Source organism: Phalacrocorax carbo, chromosome 2 (assembly GCF_963921805.1).
Source record: "Phalacrocorax carbo chromosome 2, bPhaCar2.1, whole genome shotgun sequence".
Classification (NCBI taxonomy): Eukaryota; Metazoa; Chordata; class Aves; order Suliformes; family Phalacrocoracidae; genus Phalacrocorax; species Phalacrocorax carbo.
Window position 1 is genome coordinate 114,206,507 of NC_087514.1, and position 25,132 is coordinate 114,231,638.

The 25,132-nt window shown below is 36.0% G+C and overlaps 1 protein-coding gene across 4 annotated transcripts in view; it reads left to right on the forward strand.

Moving 5' to 3' along the window:
- BBS9 (Bardet-Biedl syndrome 9) overlaps nt 1–25,132 on the forward strand; it is a 312,074-nt gene that overhangs the window by 127,775 nt on the left and 159,167 nt on the right. For all 4 annotated transcript variants that reach the window (XR_010371645.1, XM_064443921.1, XM_064443920.1 and 1 more), the window contains one exon: nt 12,368–12,550. Coding sequence is in view for 3 of the 4 variants with exons in the window: in XM_064443921.1 (XP_064299991.1) it covers nt 12,368–12,550 (183 nt within the window). In the remaining variant the exon portion in view is untranslated. The remainder of the gene's footprint in view (nt 1–12,367; nt 12,551–25,132) is intronic.

The window sequence follows — 25,132 nt, forward strand, 5'->3', positions numbered from 1 at the left end:
GACCAGTAATGGTTGAAATTAAGTTAAAACCATTAGATTTGACTGAACCAGGGCATGAACTTCAGCTGTATTGCATCAGGGGAAGAAGACAAATGTTTAAATTGAGCTTTTTTTGAAAGGAAAATCTGTTCTTATCAGAAGGCTTATCTCAGCCAAAATCAGTAAGAGCATTTGTTACTAAGTTAGTGGGGTGTGTTTGTGTGTGGTTATATATTACCATTGAAAAAGAAGCTCTTTCCTGCTCTACATAATTGAACGTACTGTTTGTTAATCCAAATATTATACAGTAGAACTGTCCATAAACTTCTGCTCAGGCAATGAGGAGATGTTTCTAGATTTAAAGCAAAGTTACAGGGTTAATTATCACATTTCAGACACTGAAGCCTACTTGACACTCGCTGTATCTTTCCTCTGCTCCCCTACTTCTAGCAGCCCCAGTGGGCATCTTAGTCTAGGTCAGGTCTTAAAAAAGACCTTACACATCTTGTCCCATATCCTCCGTAGATTCAGCTGCCTGTTACAACAAAGGACAAATCAAGGAATGAGATGTTTGCATGGAATGCTACAATATAAATGCATTAATTTTTATGCATTTGATGGTAGGCTATTTAACACTTTTCCATCATGGAAGAAATGGCTTTCTTCTAGAAAGCAGAGTTGAACTGAACTTTGAATCTTTTTGAGTGTGCCTCCAAAGCTTTTTTGAAGGTGATTTTTCCCCCTTTAACTCTAGGTTGGCCTAACTGTTGCTTCTCCGTCAGCATACCAGGGTACATAGGTAGTGAGGCTAGGTCAAAAATATGTTTATCTCAAAAATTGGCAGATTTGCCACAGCTGTTCTTTCAGCAGAGCATCGGTGATAAACATATTGGAAGGACGTTTTCTAACCTATTTGTTAGCTTTTTTATCTTTTAATTTATTTTAAGGGAAAAAACCAATAATGTGGGCTATGAGTGGAGGTAGTAGTTTTCCTACTGAAAGTAGGGAAAAGTCATATTTCCAAAGACATGGGTGAAGCGCTTCTGCCTATACTGCCAATTTTGAATTTTCATTCATGACATTTCTCAAAGGCTAGGAGATTATAAGTGTATCATTAAATGTGTTTTGAAATGAGCATTAGAAAGCTATTTAGCTTCAGATATGTTTACAAGTGCAGTAGGAGAACAACATAGAATGTTACGATTAATAATAAAGCCCAATCCTGTAAATACATAAGTGCATATATAATGTTGGCAATTACTTTATTGGACACCAATCCATAGCCTATGATGAGACATACTTTGTCAGAGTAATCCTGTGGTAAAATAAGTTTTACACACTAAAGTAATTACTAGTTTCGTGGCTTGTCTTATTTTGAACATAAGATGAACTAGTTTTGGGGGCGAACACTTGCTTAATTTGGTTTTATTTTTTGATTTCTGCTTAAGGTCTTACTCCTAGGCTTAACTGGCAGAAGGCACTGCCTGAGTTCATTGTGTGGCTAGGGCAGGTGTGCATGTAAAGGAAACTGCACCTGATTCTGTTCCTGTGGGCTTTGTGCTTGTGAATTAGCAGGGTATTTCGGGTGGGAGTTTTCTTAATTTGTCAGTTTGAGAGAAGAGAGAAGGTGCAGTTCCAGGTGTGCAGAAGAATGAGCATCATTGGCCATTATGTGCAGCACAAGGAAATCAGTGACCTAAAAATATATGTTCTTTTGATCACCACCTGAAGAGCTGCCACTGTAATGTTACTTCAGGTGGCTCCTTTCATGTTTTCTTTCTTTTTCTATAGATGGAGGGTCCAATGCAGGGAATTCATAAGCTCTTTGCTGCTTCATTACTAGGTTAAGTCCCCTTGCTGTATGTCTTGGCAGGAAGATATTTTTGGTTTATCAAGTACTTGTCTTGTTCCCATAAAATGAAATCTACATCACTGAAAATAATTGCACCTGGATGGCAGTAACTATTGGCCTAGAAGTTGAATATCATACGAAGCAGGATGCAGCTCAAGTCTGTAAAAGTTATTTTCTGGGTATTGTTGTGGAGTAAGCATTATTGTGGTCTGTGCTGTACTTCATCTTTGGAGGAAGGGAAGAGTCTGCTTTGTCTGAAACTTCCTGTTGTGGCACCTTGCATGAAGAATGAATTTTTACTTTCACTAAATGACTTTTTCGAAACCATCTTTATTTTTTTTGCTAGTAAATCTATTAAAACCTAGTAAACTCTAATCTCTGCTGAATTCTCTTCAAGTTCTATACAGACTCTGTTTTTGACTGAGTTTTATAAAACCTGCATTTCATCGTGATGTTCCTTTGTTTTGAAATGGTTATGTTTCTTTCACAACAAAAATTAGAAGAAATTATGGAAAACTTGTAATTCAAAGACAGGATAAGCAAGCAATTCATGTGTCTTGCGACCTTCACACTTTGCCTTGAGAAGCCTGTTTTATTTCCAAATGTACTGGCATATGTTCTCAAGATTTTACTAATAATAGAGAAAATCTATAAAGTATCTCAAAATAGAAAAGTAATTTTAATGAGATGTCCTGAAATCAGTGTTGTAGTTAAGTTTGAGCTTCTAATTAACCTGCCATCCATTTTCTTTGCTATGTTTAGAATTTGTTTCCAGAGTGCATTCTTTTAATTTAATCATCCTGAGTCTTATGGTTACTCCCAGACACTGTGTTAGCAACCACAATGCTTTCTAATCACTTAAAATTATATGGTAGCTCCACATGAATGGAGACTTCTGGGAGTTTCTGCATGTACCTCAGTATAAAGCATAAGTGCCAAAATCACAAGTGGGATTGGGTGGACAAGGTTAATGGCTTGGAATTTACCTTAGTACTTTGCTGGCTTACTGGCTTGCTGTTAGGTTGGTTGTTTTTTTAATATTGACAAAGGTGTTAGAATTTGATGGAATGGCTTTGTGTTCATCTGTACAGATGGAAAAATATCTATATTATATGTTAGTTGGATTTGTTTTTATTAACCTTTTAAAGATGTGTCTATCAACATTTTTATTGTTTTTCATTATCTTATTAAAATATAAATGAGATGTGCCTGATCTAGGAGATAGGTTTCACTGTGTACTTTATCAAAAGCAATGATTTGTGGATTTATTCTAGATTTCTACAATGACATTACATGATATCTAAGATGCTGCAAATGCTTTTTTCCATGCTAGGTACATATGACTGATCACACTGAGAGTAGTGGTCTTTAATAGGATGAAAACCTGCCTTTACTTAATCAATGCCACTTTCCCACTGGAGATAGCAAATCCTTGATTTTACCCATTGAGCTTTACTGTGCATAAATGTTTGCAGAAGTAGGATCTAATGGGTGTCTCTCAATTTCCTGGCCATCTGTAGATCCCATTGTACTGAAATACAATGAGAAATTTGCAGGATGAGGCCCCTGTTAGTTTTCAAAACTGTTTGTTTAGGTTCACAGCTTCTTTTGATATACAGAGCATACAACTTCACTGTTTAAAATTTGTTCCTTTGCTGTAAAATTTTTTGTTTGTCGTTACATAATACCATATATTTGGTGGTACAAACCAAGCTCTCCACCTCTCTGTCTCCATTTAGCTAATGTTTGGCTGTATCATTTTTTTTTTACATTGCTGCCAGTTCAATGACAGCTTCACAGTGAAACTCTGATAGTCAATGCATATTGAAGACAGAGATCCTTTGACAAAGAGTTGTGGTCAACAGCTCAATGTCCAAGTGGAGACCAGTGAGGAATGGCATACCTTTCAAGTTGATACTGAGACTGGTGCTGTTTAACATCTTTGTCAGCAACATGGACAGTGGGATTGAGTGCAACCTGAGCAAGTTTGCTGACAACACCAAGCTGTGTGGCGTGATCAATGTGCTGGAGGGAAGGCATGCCATCCAGAGGGACCCTAACATGCTTGAGAGGTGGCCCTGTGCGAACCTCATGAAGTTCAACAAGGCCAAGTGCAAGGTTCTGCACCTGGGTCAGGGCAATCCCAAGCACAAATACAGGCTGGGCAGAGAATGGTTGGAGACTTGGGGATGTTGATTGATGAGATCAAAAGGAGCATGACCAGCAGGTCAAGGGAGGTGATTCTGCCCCTCTTTGTACTCTTGTGAGACCCCACCTGGAGTGCTGTGTTCAGGTCTGGGGCCCCTAATTTAAGAAGGACATGGACCTGTTGGATTGAGTCCAGAGGAGGGCCATGAAGATGATCAGAGGGCTGGAGCACCTCTCCTATGAAGATTGGCTGAGAGGGTTGGGGTTGTTCAGCCTGGAGAAGAAAAGGCTCTGGGGAGACCTTATAGCAGCCTTTCAGTACCTAAAGGGGGCCTACAAGAAAGCTGGAGAGGGACTTTTTACAAGGGCATGTAGTGATAGGAGGAGGGGTAATGGCTTTAAACTGAAAGAGGGTAGATTTAGATTAGATGGAAGAAATTATTCGCTATGAGGGTGGTGAGGCACTGGAACAGGTTGCCCAGAGAAGGTGTGGATGCCCATCCCTGGAACTGTTCAAGGCCAGGTTGGATGGGGCTTTGAGCAGCCTGGTCTAGTGGAAGGTGCCCCTGCCTATGGCAGCGAGGTTGGAACTAGATGATCTAGATGATCTTTAAGGTCCCTTCCAGCCCAAACCATTCTGTGATTCTATGATATCTGTGCATTTAGCACATCCCTATGCTTAAACACCGCTTCTGTTTTGAAGGGGTAGGTAAAGGATTCATTGTAACTCATTGGTTTCTTGAGTTTTGTGTAATTTGTAACAGATGTTATTTCACTCGGTTAAGCTAGTAATTTTATAACTCCACTTTAAATTTGGATTTTATGATGTAGAACTCGCTTCTAAATGTATTGTAAAGTATCATAGGTATTTTGGAATGTGTTTGCAGCCTTCCTTCAAGAATTTTTTTTTCCCCATCCTTGTATTTAATAGTTTTAACAAATAACAAACAGTAACTCTCGTGCAAAACTGGCTGCAATATTTACTTGTGGATAGGCTATAAAGAGGAGATGAAGTGCCAGGTATTTGAACAGTTTTCTTCTATGTATTCTTCCTATTGACCATATTAATCTGGCTCCTCAAAAATGCTAAACCCCTTTTAAAAAAAATAAAATTGAGGAAAGTGTATTAATCGAGTTAAAATAATCTTAACTGTAATCCTTACTGGAGATGGAACACCAGAGACAAAAGGAATTTTTGTTTTCTGTTACCATGGATATAAACAAGGAAGCCCAGATAATGACAGGCAGGAATATAAAAAAAGATGTGTTTAAATAAAACCAGTAAACTGGCAACAGTGATGCAAATGAGCAGTTTTTTGCCACTATATTAGTACTGCTAAGACAGATTTTCAAAATTGATTTATGCATATGAAAAGCTGCATGTTTAGACTCACAGGAATATGAATCTGCTTCCTTCAATTAGATTGTACCTATATAAGTACAGCTAACCAGGTGGTCTTCATACTTGGCTTTGACTGGCATAGCTTGTTTAAATACTTAGTCCAGACAAAATAGATATTTCCTATGGAGCAGGGTGACATTGGTCTATCAGGGTTTTAATCTGGGTTTAGATGTATTAACTGTCAAGTACTTTTGGATAATGCAATCAGGTGCCTGGGGTTCTGAATCTGCTAAATATTTTGCAGTAATTTTCACAGATAGGTAACACCTGGGGAAAGAGAGACTTGTGAAGACAAGGTAATAGCCTGTTTTCTTATTGAGTGTTCTAAAGAGGAAAAATGAAAAGGGTAGAGATTTTTTTCCTTTTGAACCGACCATATTCATACTATCATGCCTCTTATAGCTGAAATGATAGTTACTTTATCCCAAAAGATTTTCTTATCATTGTCACTAGTTCTTAAAATGAGGAAAAAAAATAAAATATGATGCAGCATGACTGTCAGTGATAATAATCCACTATCCCTTTGGTTTGTGAGGGTAAGACACAGCTTTGATATATGTGAGGTTTCAGGAGAGGATTCTGAATTTAAACAGTACACGCATTTGGCTCTTACAGAGTGAGTTGACCGCCATCTTAACCTGTAACCTGTGTTGTGCTTTGTAGATGATACTGCTTTGCGGCAAATTCCAATTTAGAAAGGTGCAGTAGAGCTGTTAATGATAATTTTGTCATGGAGATAACATAGAAGAAAACAAAACCACACAACTTTCCTTGCAACATTGAGTGTTTCCTTCATCTGGCTGTTCTAGTTTCCAGAGGTACGGATTGCTGTAGTAATTACTTGTGGTGATCAATAATTTCACGTTCATCAAGTGAGGCGATAGTATTTCAGGAAGTAGCTGGGTGCATCCAGATAAAGCATGGATCATCATGCTGCAGTGTCTTTCATCTCTGCTGTATTCTCAGATCAAGGTCATGTTGAGCTTCACTTGAAAGTTAAGTATTTGTTGTCTAGTGAATTGATGTTTTGTTGTCATCCTGGTGGGCCTATGCCACAGTTCTAAAAACTGTGGTCGTGGTTAGCAGTAGCTGAGGCGTCCATATAAGAGTCAGGTAATTGTGGCCTAGGGTACCTAATCCCAGTGCACGCTACCATGTACCCATTGCAGCGCCGTGGGAATGCCACAGCATTCAGAAGTGCTCCCTTGCGAGAGTGACATGGTTATTCTTTCTGGTGACGGAGTGTTTGATAAAGATCGCTCTCTGACATGGGTATCTTTGCCCGCATTCCATGAAGCTTTAGTCACCTGTCAAAAGCTGTGTGCACAATGGTTGTTGAGTGAGATGGTCTGCACAGGGAATCAGGCGGCTAATCACTGTTTTGTTACTTTGTGTCAACTACTTTGAGAACTGCCTGTAAAAAAGAAAAATTTTACAGAATAAGAGAGATTCAGGATTTTATGATCTAAATTGATATTATCACTTATATTGTGTCTGTTTTAAAGGTTTGCTTTGCTGGTGTCTTAGCTGTTGTATGTGGGTGCATGCCATGTGTGCAACGCAAACAAAAGGGCTTGTAAAGCAACAGTATTTGACTTTAAATGCTTACATGTCCTATGTGAACTATGATATGTGACGCAGACTTCTTAAAACCATGAAAAAAAAAATCTGTTAGATCTTGTTATATGTTTAGTAACTGAGTTGTATTTCCTTCTCTAAAATGAGTGAATGGGGGAAAGGGTGAAATAGAGTAGTAGTAAATGTCCTGTTGCAAAACGAATGAAAAAGCAGTAACCCTGGCATTTCTTAGCTCTGTATTCTGCTTTATATGCATTAAAATCCTGCTTCACGAAGATCTATTTTTGTTTAAAAATAGGGGTTGGATCAATTAAATACCTTGCAATAGATTATTCCATAAGAATGATTGCCAGAAGAGACCCGTGAGCTTGTGGTCTCTGCTTTTGCTTTTATAACTGCGTGCTCTTTTGAAACTAGGTATAAAGGCTTTGGTTATGGATCAGTTTACTGTGGAGTGCATAATAGTCTTGATAATTCATCATCCCTGTGTCCATTTCAGAATAATTACATTTCCGATGATGTTTTTCATGTTTTAACAAATTTTGCATAGAAGACTTGCTCCTGAGTGCTATGGATGAAATGTAAAGAGATTCTGTATTTCTTAAATGTCAAACTCCTGCTCTCTCCAAACTTCATTTCTGCTGAAAATGAAGACACTTCAAATACACTAGAAGCTGAACCCGGTGTGATAGAACTAGGTGAGAGTAAGACTAGTTGGCTAAAGTTTCACCAGTGGTGGACAGTTATGTTTCTCCTGGCTGTTTTTAAAAAAAGAACAAATTGTCAGTCACGTTTCCTGTTCTCCTTTTTAGAATATGGCATAAAAACTGTGAGAGTCTTTGGTCCCAATGGTGTTAGGGACTCCAAGAAAATATACTACCAACTCAGAAGAAAGCTCCTTGGAACTTCATACTCCTTTCATGCCCTTTACTTTTTCAAAGCTTTCTTCAACTTCTCAGCCAGCTAACAAGGAGGCATTTTATATGTTTTGAATTGTATTTATTTTCTTGTATTATTGAAATAAGCCTGGGAGAGTGATGTTCATTACTGCCCCAAAGAACTTGTGTGAATATACAAGAGTGGGTATGTTGCAAGCCTTTTTCAAGAGGGATTACTAATTTTGAAGTTACTGGTGGATGTTAAACAATAGCCTAAAAAATACCTTTAAGCACTAATAATGGAGAAATCTGATTGTTTTTGAAACCTGAATCGCTATTAGTTTACAGTTTTCCAATGCTTGACATCTTATAAGGTCTACTTAGCAATCAAATCAGCATGGAGAGAAATCTTTCTGCTTGAACACTTAAGGCTCAAAACATGACAACTGCTCTATGTTTGGAAATTATTGCAGTCAAATCTTGGTAATAGTGTTGAGGAGTGAAGTTCTCAAGATTATAAAAAATAGTTCTGGATTTCTGCTCTGTCTTTGCAACTGTGAATATGAAATTTAGTAAAACTCTTAAATATAATCTTAATTTAGACAATAGTTGTTCTTTTCTTCTCCCTTCTCCCTTCTCCACAACATGCTTTCATGAATAACTTAGCTGGCCTGCACTTTGCTGTAGGTAGGTGTATTGGAACAAGAAATAATTTGGTCAGAAAAACTTAAACAAAAAGGATGTAAATGAAAAGCAAGTTTTGATCAGTTCTGAAAATACATACTTAATACTGTACTTTCAACCCATTCCAGTGCTTCTTAATTCTTTCCTGCATCAGCCGCTTTCCTTTCTTCCATTGCTTTTAGAAAGAATGTTTGAAAAACTTATTTTAATTTTCTTTGTTTGAAAACTTTATGATATTACGGAAGGAGAAAGAAAAATATTAAATAGGCAATGATAGGACTTATGCAGTATAGATGGACTTTTTACTTCACAGTTTCCAGTTGGTCTAAAATCTTTGTGTCTAAGCTACAGTTGGGACTGCCAGTTGCAATATATTTTTCCGTCTACCCTGTGAAAAAGTGAGACAGGGAGAGATTTTTTTAAAAATCTGTTTAGAAAGATGATTAACTAGATCTCAACAGATTGAAGAGCTACGGTAAGAATTGAAGATAGAGTTGGGAAATTATGGAGGAACCGTGACTGAGTCAGAAGAGACTAGGATCTCAGTTTGCAAAGAGTATGGATTCTTTATTTCCCTCAACTATTGTAAAATATAATTAGAGATAAAGGTCAGGTGAAAATAAAATAATTTAAAAAGTGAATGTCATGTTTTTAGAACTTATTCATCCTTAAATTCTGCAAGTGTTTGAATGAAGAACCCCAGAACACTTTTAAAATTTATAACTGATGTCCTAGAGATGTTTAGAGTAATTTTTCTTCTGTGAGGAAAGATTTATTTTTCTTTTTTTCCCCCTCATATTAAGTATTTACTCAGGAACCATGTATTGTCAAAGTATCTTTAGTCCCTTCCAGCTGCTCTCTGTGTTCCTTTGGCTTTCAGTTCTCAGCATATTTCAAAGAGTGCTGTTTTGACAACCTTTTTTCTGTCTGTGGTCTCGGCTTTTTTTTTAAAAAGACAATGACTGTGTGTGCCTACATTATTGTATGGTAATTCATATTGTATTATCCTGGATATTCCAGATCTCAGAAAGCTGTATTAGGTCATTTCTTCGTCTATTAACAGAAGAATTAGTGCTTAGAAATGGTTTTTTCCCCTCTTTGGTTTCTCTGCAAATGTAAAGTAGAACTTATATATATGCAGTCATGCAAAGATTTAATTGCTGTATGTTTCAGTGACCTGCAACACTCTGAGACTGCACTTCTCCTTTAGAAGCTTAGGCCTGTCACTGGTATATTTATCTTGTATTATTGTGTGTTAGAACTGTAGAATTTCGTAGCAAATGCAAACTTTTTCAAGAGTTTTACTTTTTAGTCTTTTTTAGGAAACTACATTCAAAATAGCTTATAACCTTGGTACATTAGGTATTGTTTGGGAGTACTGGGATATTTATTTTACATCTATAGCCTTTGGAAAGGTGAGCATCTCCTTTGTTCATGGTTATAAAATGGAAAGAAAGCAAATTCTGAAATGAAGGATCCTTAAGGTAGCAGGCCATGTCAGTTACTTCTCATTATGTGATTTATGCTTCTGAGGTACACAGTACAGTGTAAGTTGAAATACAGCACAGAGTAAGAGACCACCTAGTTCATTAATGACTCAGTCTAGGTGTCCTTTACCTTTGTGTAAATGGGGTTCACTGTCACACAAGTGCAACTGTGTTTGCCTGCTTCTTCAGCAAAATTAATATTAGCTGAGCATTAGCCATAACAGGATACAACTAGCTTGCCTTTATTCCAAATTCCAGGAATTCTGCATTTATTCATTGCACTGTTCTATCCCGTAATGATATTATAGGAAGCATACTGATGAATTTCATCAGCGTGTTAAATTCATCTTCGCATATTTTTCTTCCCAAAATTCTCAAATGCATTTTGGACAGGAAAGGTGATTAGGTATTTGAAGGCTGCTGTTAGACTGAGAACTTTTACTGTTGTTGCTTTTCTCCTCAAAGATGAAGCTGTATAGTGCATACAATTACTGGCTACAGTGGTCAGATGCAACAGATGTAGGGTACTACGTAGTGTTGTGTTTGTCATGTAGCTTTGTCACCTGTAACCGTTGAAAAGTAACTGTGATATGGAACTCCATCTTGTGTAGAACATGAGGTATGAAGAACATCAGGTCTTTGGTCTGAGCAAAATGAATGTGGGCACGATTATATCAGGTGACATGTCTGTGATACTGTTACTCTCCTCTGACCAAAAGTGTGTCATGTGGGTTTTCACTATTTGGGATTAATTCCTCACTTCTTTGCATGGTTAGCAAGGCTTTTGGTTTTTTTTTTGTTACTTGGCTCTGATTTATGTAGTGTTTGGACTCATGAGTGTCCTGTGGGTTCCCCATTTTATTTGGAAACATTACATTTTAAAATCTAAACCAAAAGCTATCAACACATTTTGCTTGAAATGTTTCATATTTATAGTTCCCTAAAATTCTGGGTTTTTATCTTCCCAGTCACATGGGAGCTTGGAGAGAACACACACACATCTCTAATGCCAGTGTTGCAGATTAAAAATAGTTTTCCTCCACCAAATGCTAACAGCTGGTTGGCTTTGTTTCCCGGTTGGAGATACATCCTATAGTATTTTCGTTTTCCTGTTGTTGCCAAATGTTAATGGATCAAGCTCTGCAAGTTTTACGTTGTAAATTCTGTTATAACACTAATTACACTTTAACTGGATTTCTGTGAGTCTTTTTGCAACTCCAGTCAAGCGCCTATTAGTCCATTTTGCAGATAAACAAACAGAAGGAGAAAGTGCTTGAGAGGCGCTTTGCGTTGATTTAAATGACAGTGAAGATAATAGGTGCTGCTAAGTATTATTCAGGCAACATGAAAATGTAGTGGCATTCATGAGAACAGGTCCTGTAAGTTGTCCCCCAGGATAAACCCCTAACCTTTGTTACTTTCCTTTAGTTGAAGTAATTCAGTACAAGTACCATGGAAAATCTCTTGTCCTCATATTGAAATGATAGCAATTGCATATTGCAATCACTGTCATCTTCACTTTTCACCAGTGATGGAAAATGTCTAAACATTGTATTTCAAGAAAGAAGGCAATTATAGCAATATTTTTCAAAATATCATTTTTTCTAATGCTGTGAGTGGACAATGTTATATACAATGACAAGTTATTTTTGAGCTAAGTAGAGTATCATAATAACTCTTCTGTTTTTCCCCATCTTGAAGTACTCAGCAAAACTATCTTACCATCTCACAAGAAGTGAATCTGCCATTTTATTTTATTTTGAAAACTTTTTCAGGATGTCTGGCAATTAAAGTGGTATTGCCTTCATATACATGATCCATGATATTTACATTTTGGCATAAAAGCTTTAAGCAGCTAGCGCAAAACATGGAGAGAGCCGAGAGTTAATAAAATAACAGATGGCAGTTATGTTCATGTGGAAATAATTATATACTGCATTTTTAGTTCCATAAAATCAATGTGTTGTTTTCTATTAATACAGTAGGCTTGCTGGTGATATAGGGATTAGTGTCTTGTGTGGTATAAACGTGAAAGTAAGTTTGTTATCATGTATTATATGTTATGATGTGGATCAATTTCAGGAATGCCTTAAGAATATGCTCTAGACAGAATCCTTTCTACAGTGATTATACTAGATAGATTAATCTTCTTGCCATATGGACTTGAAATTGCCTTGGGTATGCAAAAGAAAAATCTAGAGAAATGATAACTCATTTAATATTCTGTGGTTTGTGTTTATGGAAAACAGAATTCCTCAGGATCTTCTAAAGGAAAACAAGAGTGTGCCAAAGGTAATTTCATTGTTGACTGTTCATGGATGTTAAAACTATACTTAACAGACGTTTGTAATTTTTGCAGGTAATAGCTCTAGCAGATGCAGCTGAAGAAAATCAAGCCAACATGTTCCAGGCATTCACAAAGTTGAAAAGTGCCACCCATCTGGTGATTATGCTGATTAGTTTGTGGCAGAAGCTCAGCACTGATCAAGTTGCTATTCTGGAAGCTACATTTTTGCCGTTAGCAGAAGATACACAAGAACTGGTAAGACTCCGTAATAACTGCTGGAAAATTGCTCATTGGTGGAGTTTTAAACACTTAAATTTACCCGTTTCCCCAAGTACATTATTGGAGACTGTCCTCTGATGTGACTTAGTAGCCTTATTAAGTCGGTGTGTGATGCAAGCTACATTGATTTTACAGGAAAATAGGATTATAGAATGTTTCATTATAGAATATGGGTGATACCCGTTAACCTGTACTTAATCCTTCCTTATCAAGGCAAGTAGGAGAGCCTCACATAAGTTTAACTGGTTTTAGCTTCTGTCCAGTTGTTAGAACAAACAAAATAGCCCTAAATTTTTGAAGACGCTAATATAAATTCTATATATGTATAATATATTTAATGCGGTATAATATATGGACATGTGTACTCACATGCATACATTCCATAGAACTATAAAATATAGACATGTGTACAGAGTAATACAGTATATTTAATCTATTAAGCATTTGCCATACTTAGTCTTCAGTGTTTGCACATCGGTTTCTCTAACGGACGGCAGTTATACTAAGAAAATACTGTGAATAGATAATGTACTTGTATTCTCCAAACCATGCTCTAGATAGTTCTGGATTGTGTAGATGTCGTGCATATTCTGCTCTGATTTGGTGAGTGTGACTATGTGAGATTGTGTGCTAAATTTGGAGAATGGTCTGTAAGGAAAGATATTGCTGTATTCTCTCCATACCTAAGGTCCCCAGCTAGACACTGCTTTAGTTGAATTAAGGAATGTTCTAAATTTTGAACAACTAGAGTTGATCTGTTAGTTTCAGGTCCAGCCTTTTTATTGGGTTCTAGAATAAAGTACTTAGAGATAGTGTGCCGCAGTTAGAGAAATAAACTTAAATTAATATATCTCCGCAGTTTATTTTAGGTGTCTGAACTATAAAGTATACTGCATAACCTTTTGCAAATGACTTCTTCAGAATAAAAAAAAGAATTATCTAAGTACACATTAATTTTAATTTTCATGCTCTGCACAGGGTTTTTGCAATGTACAGTGAATCCAGATTTTTATATGTACCCAGAATACTTAGAATAGTTTGTGGCCATTTAGAAAGTTTGTGCTGGGTTCCAAGTGAATCTAGCATCATCTGCAATTTCTTCCTGGGGTCGGGGGAAGTGATCTGGCAATTTATGATATTGACCTATAGCAGGCAGAGCGAAACAGGTTTTTTTGAGATTTGTTTTGGATTTTTTTCCTCATATAAACTTAAAAAAATCAAGCTCAACAACTGAGTACACATTCCCATGAATGCAACTGAAAGAAAGTTCATATGAACCTCATAAAAGTCCAAAAAAGCATTTTTTCCTTGACTCGCCTTTATTTTGCCATCAGAAATTGCACTGCTTTGACACATGTTTTGATAAAACATGGTGAAATCTGTTGTGTATCCTATAATACAGGACGTCACTTCAGTATACATCTTGACGTGGTTTTGATATGGTAGTTAACAGTATTCCATGTTAAAGCTGTAAGACCTCACATAAATATTGTAAGGATGTACATCCTGCAGAGCAGCCAAGATGAAAAATGTAAACCAACAATAACTAGAGATGGAAATGAAGCCTTTACAGAATACTGAAATACATGCCATATTGAAGTTGTTATGGTACCACAGAAATCTGAATGTAATTTAAGGAGGAGTTTAGGCAGGGAAGGGGAAAATCTTCTGACATAGCAATGATATTTACAGACAGAAGCTCCTAGCTAGCATTCAGGTTTCCTTGCAGGCGGCTGTGTGGAATGCTGGTGAAAGAAAGTACTCTGAAGAATTTTTGTTTACTCTTCAAACGATTCTGCACAATGGTTTGTTGTATTTTCATTTGGAGGGAATGTGTTAGAAGGCAGTTTGGATACAGTCTACATCTCCAGAACATTTTCTGCCTTGTAAGCATTAAACTATGGAAGTGTGTTGGTTTTTTTTTTAAATAAAAGGGAAATGTTTAGAATATACTGTTACTGTAAAAAAATTGCTTCTCTGACCATAACATCAACATTATTCTCATACATGCCATTTCATTTAGAACAGATTGCATCTTATTTACTAGACCTGGCAATCATGCCAGTTAGATATTTAGCAAATACAGAAGTGGTGTTTTGTGTTCCCATTGTCACCAACTTTTTCTCAGACTGCTAAATGGTTTCTGTTGCCTCAAACTTCTGTCTAAAGACGTGTAAAATTTTGTTTTATTTGTCTACAAAGATATAGTTGAAGTAATAGTGCAACCTTGCATATTTTCTGGGAATAACAGATATTTGGCATCATATTTTATTTCCAGCAGTAAACTTCTAACTAGCACCTAGTTAGAAGCAAAATAGTATGCTTTGATTAAATTGACTAAAACGGTTGCTCTTTTTTATTATTGGAATTACAGGGACAGTCCCCCTATTCAGTGATTCTTTTATTAATTCTGCACAGTCTGAGAACTATAACACCAGAAATTGAATGATATCTCGAAGGTCTCTGCTTTTAACCAGTGGGATAAAGGAGCTAATTCTGCTAATTAAAACATTAAGAAAGTGATGCCAAAACTGAATAAAAGTTGATCTTATTTGCACAGAAGTGCAGGGGTGTGGAGGTGCAGTTTTGTCTCAATGTACTTTGTTACTATGGGACTAAAATTAAACCCGTAATCAAAATATAGAAGTATATATTGTTAATATTTCAGAGCATAGTGTTACAGCTCTATGCAAACTCTACTTGAAAAGGTACATTGTTTTTGAGTCCTGTGTTCTGCTATCTGTTGAAATATATGGTAGAAAACTACTTTAGAGTGCTTTTGGAGAAAAGAGAATCCATGATCGCCATGACAATATTAATGATGTATTAGAGATTTTATTATGCGATTTACTTTTTGCCAGGAGAGTTGGTGACTGTTCTGCAAGACTAGCATACTTGTAATAAGCTTATAACAGGGAGTGACGACAATTTGAAGTACTATGAAGACTGAAAAATGAAAAAAGCAATGAATGGTTTAAGGGGTGTTTTTTAGTGATTATACTTTAGCAAGCTGAGTTATTTAAATGGAAAAAAGATATTTGAAAAATGCTGAGTTTGTGATAAAGCCTATGTTTACAGTGCAAAATCCTTTTGGGAAAGGAGGGAATTTGTCCAGGCTAATTTAAAGAGTTCAAAGGGTTCATGCTACCCGGGATAGTTTTGATATAATGGTTGCATAGCGTCTGGATTGACGGATAGCTCATATGTCTGATCATTAAGCTATTAATGCTTTCTTTGTTTAAGATATTACAAAGTGAAAAAATGTCTGTCAATGCTAACATTCTAACTTTAGGACTGACGGAGGGCCCTCAGCAGTATAGCCATCAATAGTAACTTTACTGAAGAGTAAATATTTTCATAGTTCTCATGTTGTTACCAAATAATAGCATTCATTGCTCAGAATCATCCCTTTCTTATTATAGTCACATTTGTGATGCTATAGTTAATAGTAAGAGCTATAAACTGGCATTGAGGAGGTATATTTTAATCTCCTTTTATTTATGTTTGGAACTGTACCAACCAAGTAAATGTCTGTATTAGATCTTAATTTCTTATTGAAGTTGTAGTTTAGAAGAAGAAAAATGCCTGAGGGAGAAATGCATATTTTTAAGTGACTCTACGATCTAGTGAAATTAAGTTAGTGACTATAAATTTACTACTTTTCAGTGTTGATTAGATAAAGTAGAAAAATATACTTTAAGGCAATGATGAAAAAGAGATGGTGTCAGAAGAAAATCATGATGTGCCTAGTAAGAGTCCTGTGAGTTACTATCAAAAGCGTCTGTGCTTTCTGTAAGATGATGATCTGAATGTATATCACCAGAAAAAGAAAAGATCAGTCACTTGGGAAAGACTAGATAGCCTGCTAGGTTTTATGCATCATAGCAGATGGGGTTTACTACACAGTTATTGAGTAACATAGAAAATACCCTTGTGTGGAAAGAATCCTTTACTGAGCGAAAGTTCTCAAGATTAAAGATAAGGTTATTTCTGTAATTCCAGGAGGCTTAATTCTGTCAAGACTTGACAGTAGCCAACTTTTTCTGAAATTTTCCGTTAATGTTTAGTACTGTTGAAGCTTTGAGCTAATAATTACACCTTTAGTGAGAGTAATTTTCATGAGCCCTAATTCTTAGATTTTATTGGAAATTGTCATTTTTCACTAATTCTTGTAACTAGAGTCTAATTTAGTTACTAGTTAATTAATACTCAGTTAAATTTAATTAAAGTTAATACTAGTTAAGTAGCCTTAATCACAGTAAAAGGCATCTAGAATTATTTTTTGTCTTATTTTCTATACTCTGGTTGTTGTTTTAACCACTTTTTAAACGCAAAGCTCCAACTGTGTAACAGACTGAAATATTTTATATTTTATTGTTTGCCACAGGTCAGTAAAAATTATCTTTTGATATTTTGTAAATCATTTTCAGTAGAAAAGGTCAGCCTCAGTCTGAAATTTAATTGTGGTTCAGGGCAGCATACGATTGTCAAGGTGAGGCAAAGATGAAGGTGAAGGAATAAGATTCTCTCTCCTACCTGAGCAGGGAAGGGCCAGTATGAGGGAGAGAGGTTAAAAATGGAGTAGTGGTGCCTGGATCTTGCCAATGCCCTTTCCTAAAGCATGTATATGTGACCCAGCTGGAGAATAAGAGAAGTAAGAACATGACTCAAGTACCAGCCTTCTTTGACTTTATGTTTTGATACAGAAGTTAAACTCTTTTGCTCAGCACTCTGTCTCCTAGCCTGCTTTCAAAGAGGACCAGAGCACACCAGAGACAGCTAGAGTAGGTGGAGAAAAGGACATGTGGTTGTAAAGCCACTAAGTTACTGCAAATGGATGTGTAACCATTTCTACTTTGCTTTTATTTCTGATCCCTTAAAAGCAGGATCTCAAGCTGATTACTTGTCAATTTTATAATGTCTAGAAATGAAAGATCAAATGTTTGTGGAAACTAATTTGGGGGAAGGAAGGAATTTGAAGAGTGAGGTGGTGGTCTCACCGCTACTTCAAGCACTATCACAGTTCCTTTAAACGTTTGTCAATCATTTTCTTCCTGCAGTTAATTTTATTTATTGATAAGACTGTGGGTTATGGCAAACACAGCGAGTTGGAGGCAAGTTACACCACTCATTATTGTCCTTCATCTGTAGCTGAATTCATGTGATCCTTCGTGGTGATTTCTGTGGGTATAATAGAAAAGTGCCAATGTTTTGTTGGTCTGAGAAAGGCAGGCGTAGTGTGGTCTGTTTAAACTTTTTGTGTATTAACGAAAATCTAGAATACATCTTTATCTGATGCTTCCAACTGCAAAGGCCTAGCAGAAGAAGCTATGCCCAATTGTATTTTCAATTTTTTTGGTCATTTTTGGTTTTTGCAGTATCTGGTAAGAAGGGGACACACGTTTTTGGTTTTTTTGTTGTTTTTTTTTTTTTTTTTTTTTTTTAAAGGCCTGCTTCTGGTGCTTGGTAATGGTACTGCTTTTCAAAAAAGTCTTCTCTCTTTCTTCCATGTGGCATAAAATTCATTTAAACAAAACTATGCAGAAACAAGTTTTGAGGTATATTATGAATTTTCAATGTTCTAAGGACAGAAGGAATCTTTGTATCCTTGTGTTGTTTAATTATATTCCCTGGAAATTGTATCAAGCTCAGAACAAGCATTCAGCCTTGGCATAAACCTTATGCTAAGGGAGAATCTGACATATCTATTGGTTGGATATATTTTAAAAACAAGTCTTGAGAATTAGTTTTGTATTTAACTTGAGCTATCACCTTATTTATTCTGCCAGTATTAGAGATACTGAAGTTAATCTTCAGTGGGCTGTCTCTGTTGTGAGCAGAAGCCTACGCAGGGATCTTATTTCTTGGTGTAAATTAGTCAAGGCAGAACTGTGTTCTGCTGTGATTAGTTTGTCTCCAGCATATATTACGCCCTTTAACTTGGATATCCTATGAAGAATTGCAGTTGTCCCAAGAAACATAGCCTTTGTTTGATAGATTAAATAAGCTTCTGTTATCAGACATCTTTCTTTATGTAATATTGTGATGGGGACCTCTAAACTTTGTCTTTGTTAGGATAGTATAATATGTCTAGTTTAGGTACAAAGAGAAACTAAAATATTTTAGTAGTAATTACTGAATGTGTGCTGCATACCAGGGGTTCAGATCAGTCGTCATCTAAACTGCTTAATGACAAGAGTGATGTATTACAGTGATTACAGCAATGTTGTTCACCAAAAGATCTTAACACTCAATATATATAATGTGTGACTTTCTTTTGGGTTGTTTCTTTAAAAAGAAGCTGTCAGTGGAGACTTTCCTTGGTATTGTGTTCTAATTGAAAGATCTACAGAATCTTGCAATGTATTGAAAAGCATCATACTAGCATTTTACAAATATTACTTGCTTTATGATTGATTTTAAAATTCCACTAGAATTAGTTATATACTGAAAAAACCCATAGCAGTTTCAACATCAGTGGTGCATGGCATTTATATTAAATAAGACAGGGTTTATAGACTGAAAAGTTGCATATTAACTGTTGGTTTCATTTTCTGATTGTCTCACATCAGTTCAAAGCTATGATACTTTTATTCTAAATACTGTAATGCTATGTTAGTATGTGATATAAAAAAAGCCAATCATGTATTATGGCATTTTCTGAGAAAATAAGATAGAGATGCTCCTAATAAATTTATGAAGCTCTCTATGTATATTTATCATTCATGTATATTCATCATAGCTACATTCATGATTTCCCTCAGATCTGACAGTCAGAAGTGTTTCTGAGAGGGTGTATCAAGATCTAATCACCAAACAATCCAATCTTTGTTCTTGCGGTGAGGGGGGAACCAGTTGTGATATTACTGCTTTTGGTTCTGAATTTGAGGGTTTTTCTTGATTCTAAACTGCAATCATAACGTAGCATTCTTCGGTCATTATTAGATAACCTATAGTTATTGCTCACACATTGCGTTGTTGTATAATCTGTCTGCTGGAATTTACAAAGATATTGCTAGGTAGTGTGAGAAAATGTCATGTGAATCTTTCATCCTGTTAAAAGATCTCAGGAAAAAAAACTCAGTGGCTTTTTACCATGACTTTCAGAGTAGCCATTTCTTCAGACGAAAGCTTTTCCTTTTAGTTAATGGTAAGATGCTTTGTCTTGATACCTAGATTAAGAATGATATAGCAGTGTTCTCTCCTATCTGCACAGGTGGTGATAGACTCACTTTACGTTAGGACAGGCCAGTTCAAATATAAGGATAATTGAATAATTTCTTTTGCTATCTTCTCCTGCCTTTTTCAATTAAGCAAGAGTTTGGTATAGCCAAAGTATGGTTTTGATACCTCAAAAGTAAAACAGGCATTTGGTTATAAGACAAGGCTGTACAAACAGTGGAGGAGTTAATGATCTTTTCCCAAGCTACTGTCTCAAGCAAAATAATAATAATTCTAATCAGCTATCCAAGTAAACATGCAAGTCCAGTTTACCACTATCCTCGTTGTCCTCACCAGTGCATTTTGGGAGAATAGAAATTCCACAATTTGAATCAACAGAGCTGAGTTTAAAGTTAGTGATGAGTAGATCTAAAGTGCTGTGAGAATTTAAATAAGAAACAAACTCTTTGTCGAGTTGTGCGTATTTTTCAGAGCTAAAATATTTGAGTGGGCATGGTTCCATATTTTGCAACTTTTAGAAACACAAACTCATTTATCAAGCTTTCATAGCATCTTATATTGGTACCTGATAAAGGATACTGTAGTAAGATAAGTTCCTCCCCAAGTGTATCACTAATATGAAAATAAAATAGGGCCTGAGATGCAGTGAGATATCTGAAGAAGCTTTATTTTAGCATGTTTTCTCTACTTTTTCTTTTCTCCAGACCAAGTATAACAAGGTCAGATTCCTCTCCCCTATATCAATAATTATCTTGCTGACCCTCACTGAAGTTATAGACCTCATGTATGGCAGACCTGTCATTGGATGTATAGCATTCTTCAGCAAGATGCATGACTTCTGATTGCCTGCAGACAGCTTTGACAGCATCTGCAAAACCCAAACAGCACCTCAGTTTTCCTAGCTAACTGGGGAAAAATTCTTCAGGAAAAAGCAAGATGAAGTGTTAGTTGATTTCAGTGGTAAAAAGCCAAACAGACCTCTGAAGCTGGCAAAAAAGCAGCCAAATCACTCCATTCATGTAGTACACACAAGAGTTTCTTCCATCAGTTCCCAGAAAGGGATCAATAGTTGTAAGAAGTCAAGTTAAAAAGAAAATTAAGATGACAAGAAACCCTGAAAAATTTAGGATTCAAGAATGGCTTCTACAGAAAGCCATGGTGTGTGTGAATTTTCATGATTCCAGACAGGATGTAGTCGTATGACGGCAAACAAGCATTACTACAGGAGTAACTGTACTAATAGACACAGTTTCTGTCGAAAAACATGCCGCCTTCTTTGCTTCTCATACACTCTGCCTTAAAGACCTTAATAATTTTCACTGTTGTTCAGAAATAAAATAATAAAAAATAGGTGTTAGGACACACTCTGTATTGCTTTGATTTGGAGATATGAGACAATTTGAAAGAGTAGTTGGGCAATATAGATACATTACTTGTCAAGAAGAAAACTACTGATGTAACTCTAGTCTGATTTTGATCTAGTTCTAACCTAATTTTGAAAGTCTTTCTGTGCAAACGAAGACCATTGATCCTAAAGGATGCAGCCTGTGTGGAAATTTGGCTACCATAATCAAAGACTAATTAAATTTTAATGGAAGAGTTAATAAACCCACTATCTGTGGTCATCCTGATATATCATGTTTTGGTGAAGCATACACTTTCCTGAGAGCAAATTACTAAACCCAAAAGCATGGAAGAGTGGCAGCTGTAGAAATATTATGACTATGATTCCCACCTGGAGGAGTTCTGCCTTCTTACAGGTGGAGCACTCTCTGTGCTATCAGTTCTTTCATTCATACATTAAAGTCTACAACTGCTAATAATCATAATTTGTTCCTGTGAGCAGGACTTTCTTCTGAATTGGACTTGAAAAATATATTAAAATATTGAATTACAAAATTCATCATCATCATGGAACGCAGCTTTCAGAGCATTTGTTTAGTAATGCTTAATTTCCTGTGTTTCTGCATCACCCACTGCTTTAATACTACTCTTCTACATTATGATTTTTTTTCCCCAAAGATTCTTAGTAAAATATTAGTTTAGGAGCACCATTCCTGAAAGACAAATACTGCATATTCTTTAAGATAGTTTTAAAAACCCTATTTTGAGTTCTAAGCTGAATGTATATTCAGCTTTCCTCCATACCTGAAGAGATTGTGGAAGGAGTTTTTGGCAAATCTTGATTTAAAGGTAACTGTCCACAGAATAGAATCCTCAAAAAAACCTATTAGTCTTCTATTTAGTGCAGAAATGTTCAGTGGCTGTGAATTGTGATTCAGAGGACAAAAGTATCAGAGAAAGAATAAACTTTTAAATGGCAAGTGTACTTTTCAGCGGACAGTCTGTCATATAGATTTCACTCAGGTGAAGTTGTCATAGGTTATCAATATATATTTACCAAGCAGGATTCAAAATGAGAAGTTCTTGTAGACAGTTGTTTATGTTTCTGGAGTTTCTGTTAAGTAGATATTTCTACATTGAACAGATAAAGTTGTTGTTTCTACTGTCACTGGCAATTACAGCACAGCTGTGCAAAAATGACAAGTGTATCTGATGGACCTGTTTAAAAACTATTCACAAAGGATTTTTCTAAAGCTGATATTTGCAATCTACTACCTCAAAATGTGAGATATTAATATTTGAATTAGATGCTCTGAAGTAGCTTGAAAATGGTTGTTGTAGCATGAATATTGTTAAATAGCTCTGCACAGATGTGTTGTGCTATACTCAGACTAGTTCAATAAATATTGTAAAGAGATCTCATGCAGTTTCCTGTATAAGAGCTGATTCAAATTCAACTTGAACTTCTTCAACTTGTTGTTGTTCATAGACTCTTTTATCTTTTATACCTTAAATAGCTGTTGTATCAGGATCCCTGCAGAGCTTGATTGTTCAGGAGATGACTTCTTATGGTCAGGGTTATCAAGATGTTACCTTGTACTTCCTTGGTTTTTGCATTTCTTTTATCGCTTGTGTTTTAAGTAAATTGTAATTTGTTTGGAGTAGGTAAGTATGCTAAGTCCAAATCCGTAATAAGATTTAAATGTCTGTAATATCTGTAACGTAGCTCTTGACAACAGGTTAAGACTTCAGAGAACCATCTCACAAATACGGATGTTTTTCTGCCTAAAATTCTTTACTTGAATTAAACTGAAATTGATTCATCTGCTGTTTTAAACTATTCTTCTAGACTATGTAACTTACTGATTTTCTTCATTTTAGTTGTTCCGTCTCTTACCTTGTCTTGGATGTTCATCTATATCTTTACTTAGATATTGCTTTCATCGGGTTGCAAATTCCTGTTAGAATTGAATTACTTTAAATGCCAATAGAAATAAAAATCAAATCAGTCAATATTATGGATGTTACACATAATACTTGATTCAAAGGAAGATAAGATTAGAGAGAGCAGGATTCACATAAAAATTTCATTTGGTGCTTTTTGTGTTATGTGCTCACTAAAAATGTCCCTTTTAGGCACTTAATAGATTTGGAATGTATTTAAGCTTGAGTCATTTGCCTGGATTTTCATCAGACTTGAATTCCACTACTCTGTAGGATTTTACCATTTCCCTTCTTATTAGGTATTCCAGTGGTAGGTTTTTGTTACTTGTGTATGTGGAGGTGGGTTTTTTGTTTTCTTTTGTGGGTTTGTTTTTTGATGGTGATGGGGTTTTCTTGTTAGTTTTTTCTTCTTTTATGAAAGTGAGATGTAGAAGTTTCTAGAATAATCTCTGGCGTTCTTAATGCACTGTGCTGAAGGAAACTTTTTATATTGTTACAAAGATAATTCTTCAACCAAGTCATGTGCATCTTAGAAAATGCACTGTCTCTTGAGACTGTTCAAAGTTTAATACATTAAGACTTCAGTAATATCTTACTGCATTTTTTCTGAGTGCTATATAGATATAGAGCCTATTTGCTTGGCTTTTACTTTTATTCTGTTCAGACTCTCTTCTACAGGTCTCCTAAATGCCTTATAAATTGATTTTTAGCAGTAATTTTTCAGGGCTACTTACAAGGAGAGTTCCTCAGCTCCATTTCTGGCAGAACAGACAAATACTGAATGCCACCTTCATGGCTGCTGTGTCTGTTATCTCCTGTTTGAGACAAACAGGTCAGTTAGAAATACAGAATATGCTTGAAGAATGTGGGTTAGAATGACTGGTAGCACAGCGAAATCCTGGAAATATTTGCTAATGGTCTGTGCCTATGTTGGAGGCTACCAGTTCAGTAGCCCTGGATTAGTGGATTACCAGTTTGTATGTGCAACAAGAAGGTTTTTTTTTTTAATCGCTGTAAAACCAAAGTGTTGAGAGATACATGGCTGGTGTTCCTTGTGAATTAGCATATACAATGCTTTCATATATAGAAACCTCTTATTTGGTGATTTGGATAAGCGTAAATGTCAAGGCTGTCATTCAGTAGGGTGAACTTCCAAGTATTCTAGCATTTTTGAGAGCTGATGAGATCATTATTGTGACTAAAATCAAGAAATAAGATATAGCCAGGCAAATTCCTGAGTTAACAGCTGTAAGAATTCCCATAATTTGGTTTGCACCAACTTCGCATAGTTTTTGCAGTATGTTTCACATTGCATTTGAATTCTTTCAGAACTGTCTTGGCTATCATTCCAGGATGAATTACTTCATCGGCAGCTTGAAAAATCGCTGTTGCCTTAGGAATAATATTAATAACAATAAAGACTTGCAAAGTAAATTCAGGCTTTTTAAGAGAGGCTTCTTAAGATAAAGAATCAAATATCTGTCTATCTTATTAACACAACTTAGGAACAATCTTGTTCAACTTTGATGTACTATTAGAATGATTTATGTACACTTAAGAAAAGTAGTCAGAGAGCTACAAATTAATACTGAATTTTCCACAATCCCTAGAGTTCTGTTGATTCCATAAATCAGTTGTTCTCAAACTTACCTCCCAACAGTCACTTTTTTCCCCCCCATTTCCATGTTGTCCACCCCATCCTTTCCCTGGAATGTCCTCAGCCATACAATATTTCTGAGCTCTTGGAGGAGAACTTCTTTCTGCTCACATCTCCAGGTCTGCTCCCTATAGAGCACTCTTTCCCCACCCAGAGACCCTGTCCAGGTTAGCTCCAGGTTGGAGAAACTGCCCTAAGTAGTAGTATCATTTATTTTAATCTAATCTTCTCACAAAGATGATGCAGTTTCCTGTCTAAGACATCTTTTGTGAAGATTTTGAATGAATTTTATTGTGCTTTGAACTTACGAAGAGATTTATCAGCAAGCACCACTGTTCAGATTTCTGTAGGCATCTATGACTTACTTCCCTTCTTTTGCTGTTACCTGCATAAAGCATTGTGGTACATTTTTTAATGGAGGTCTTTCTGCT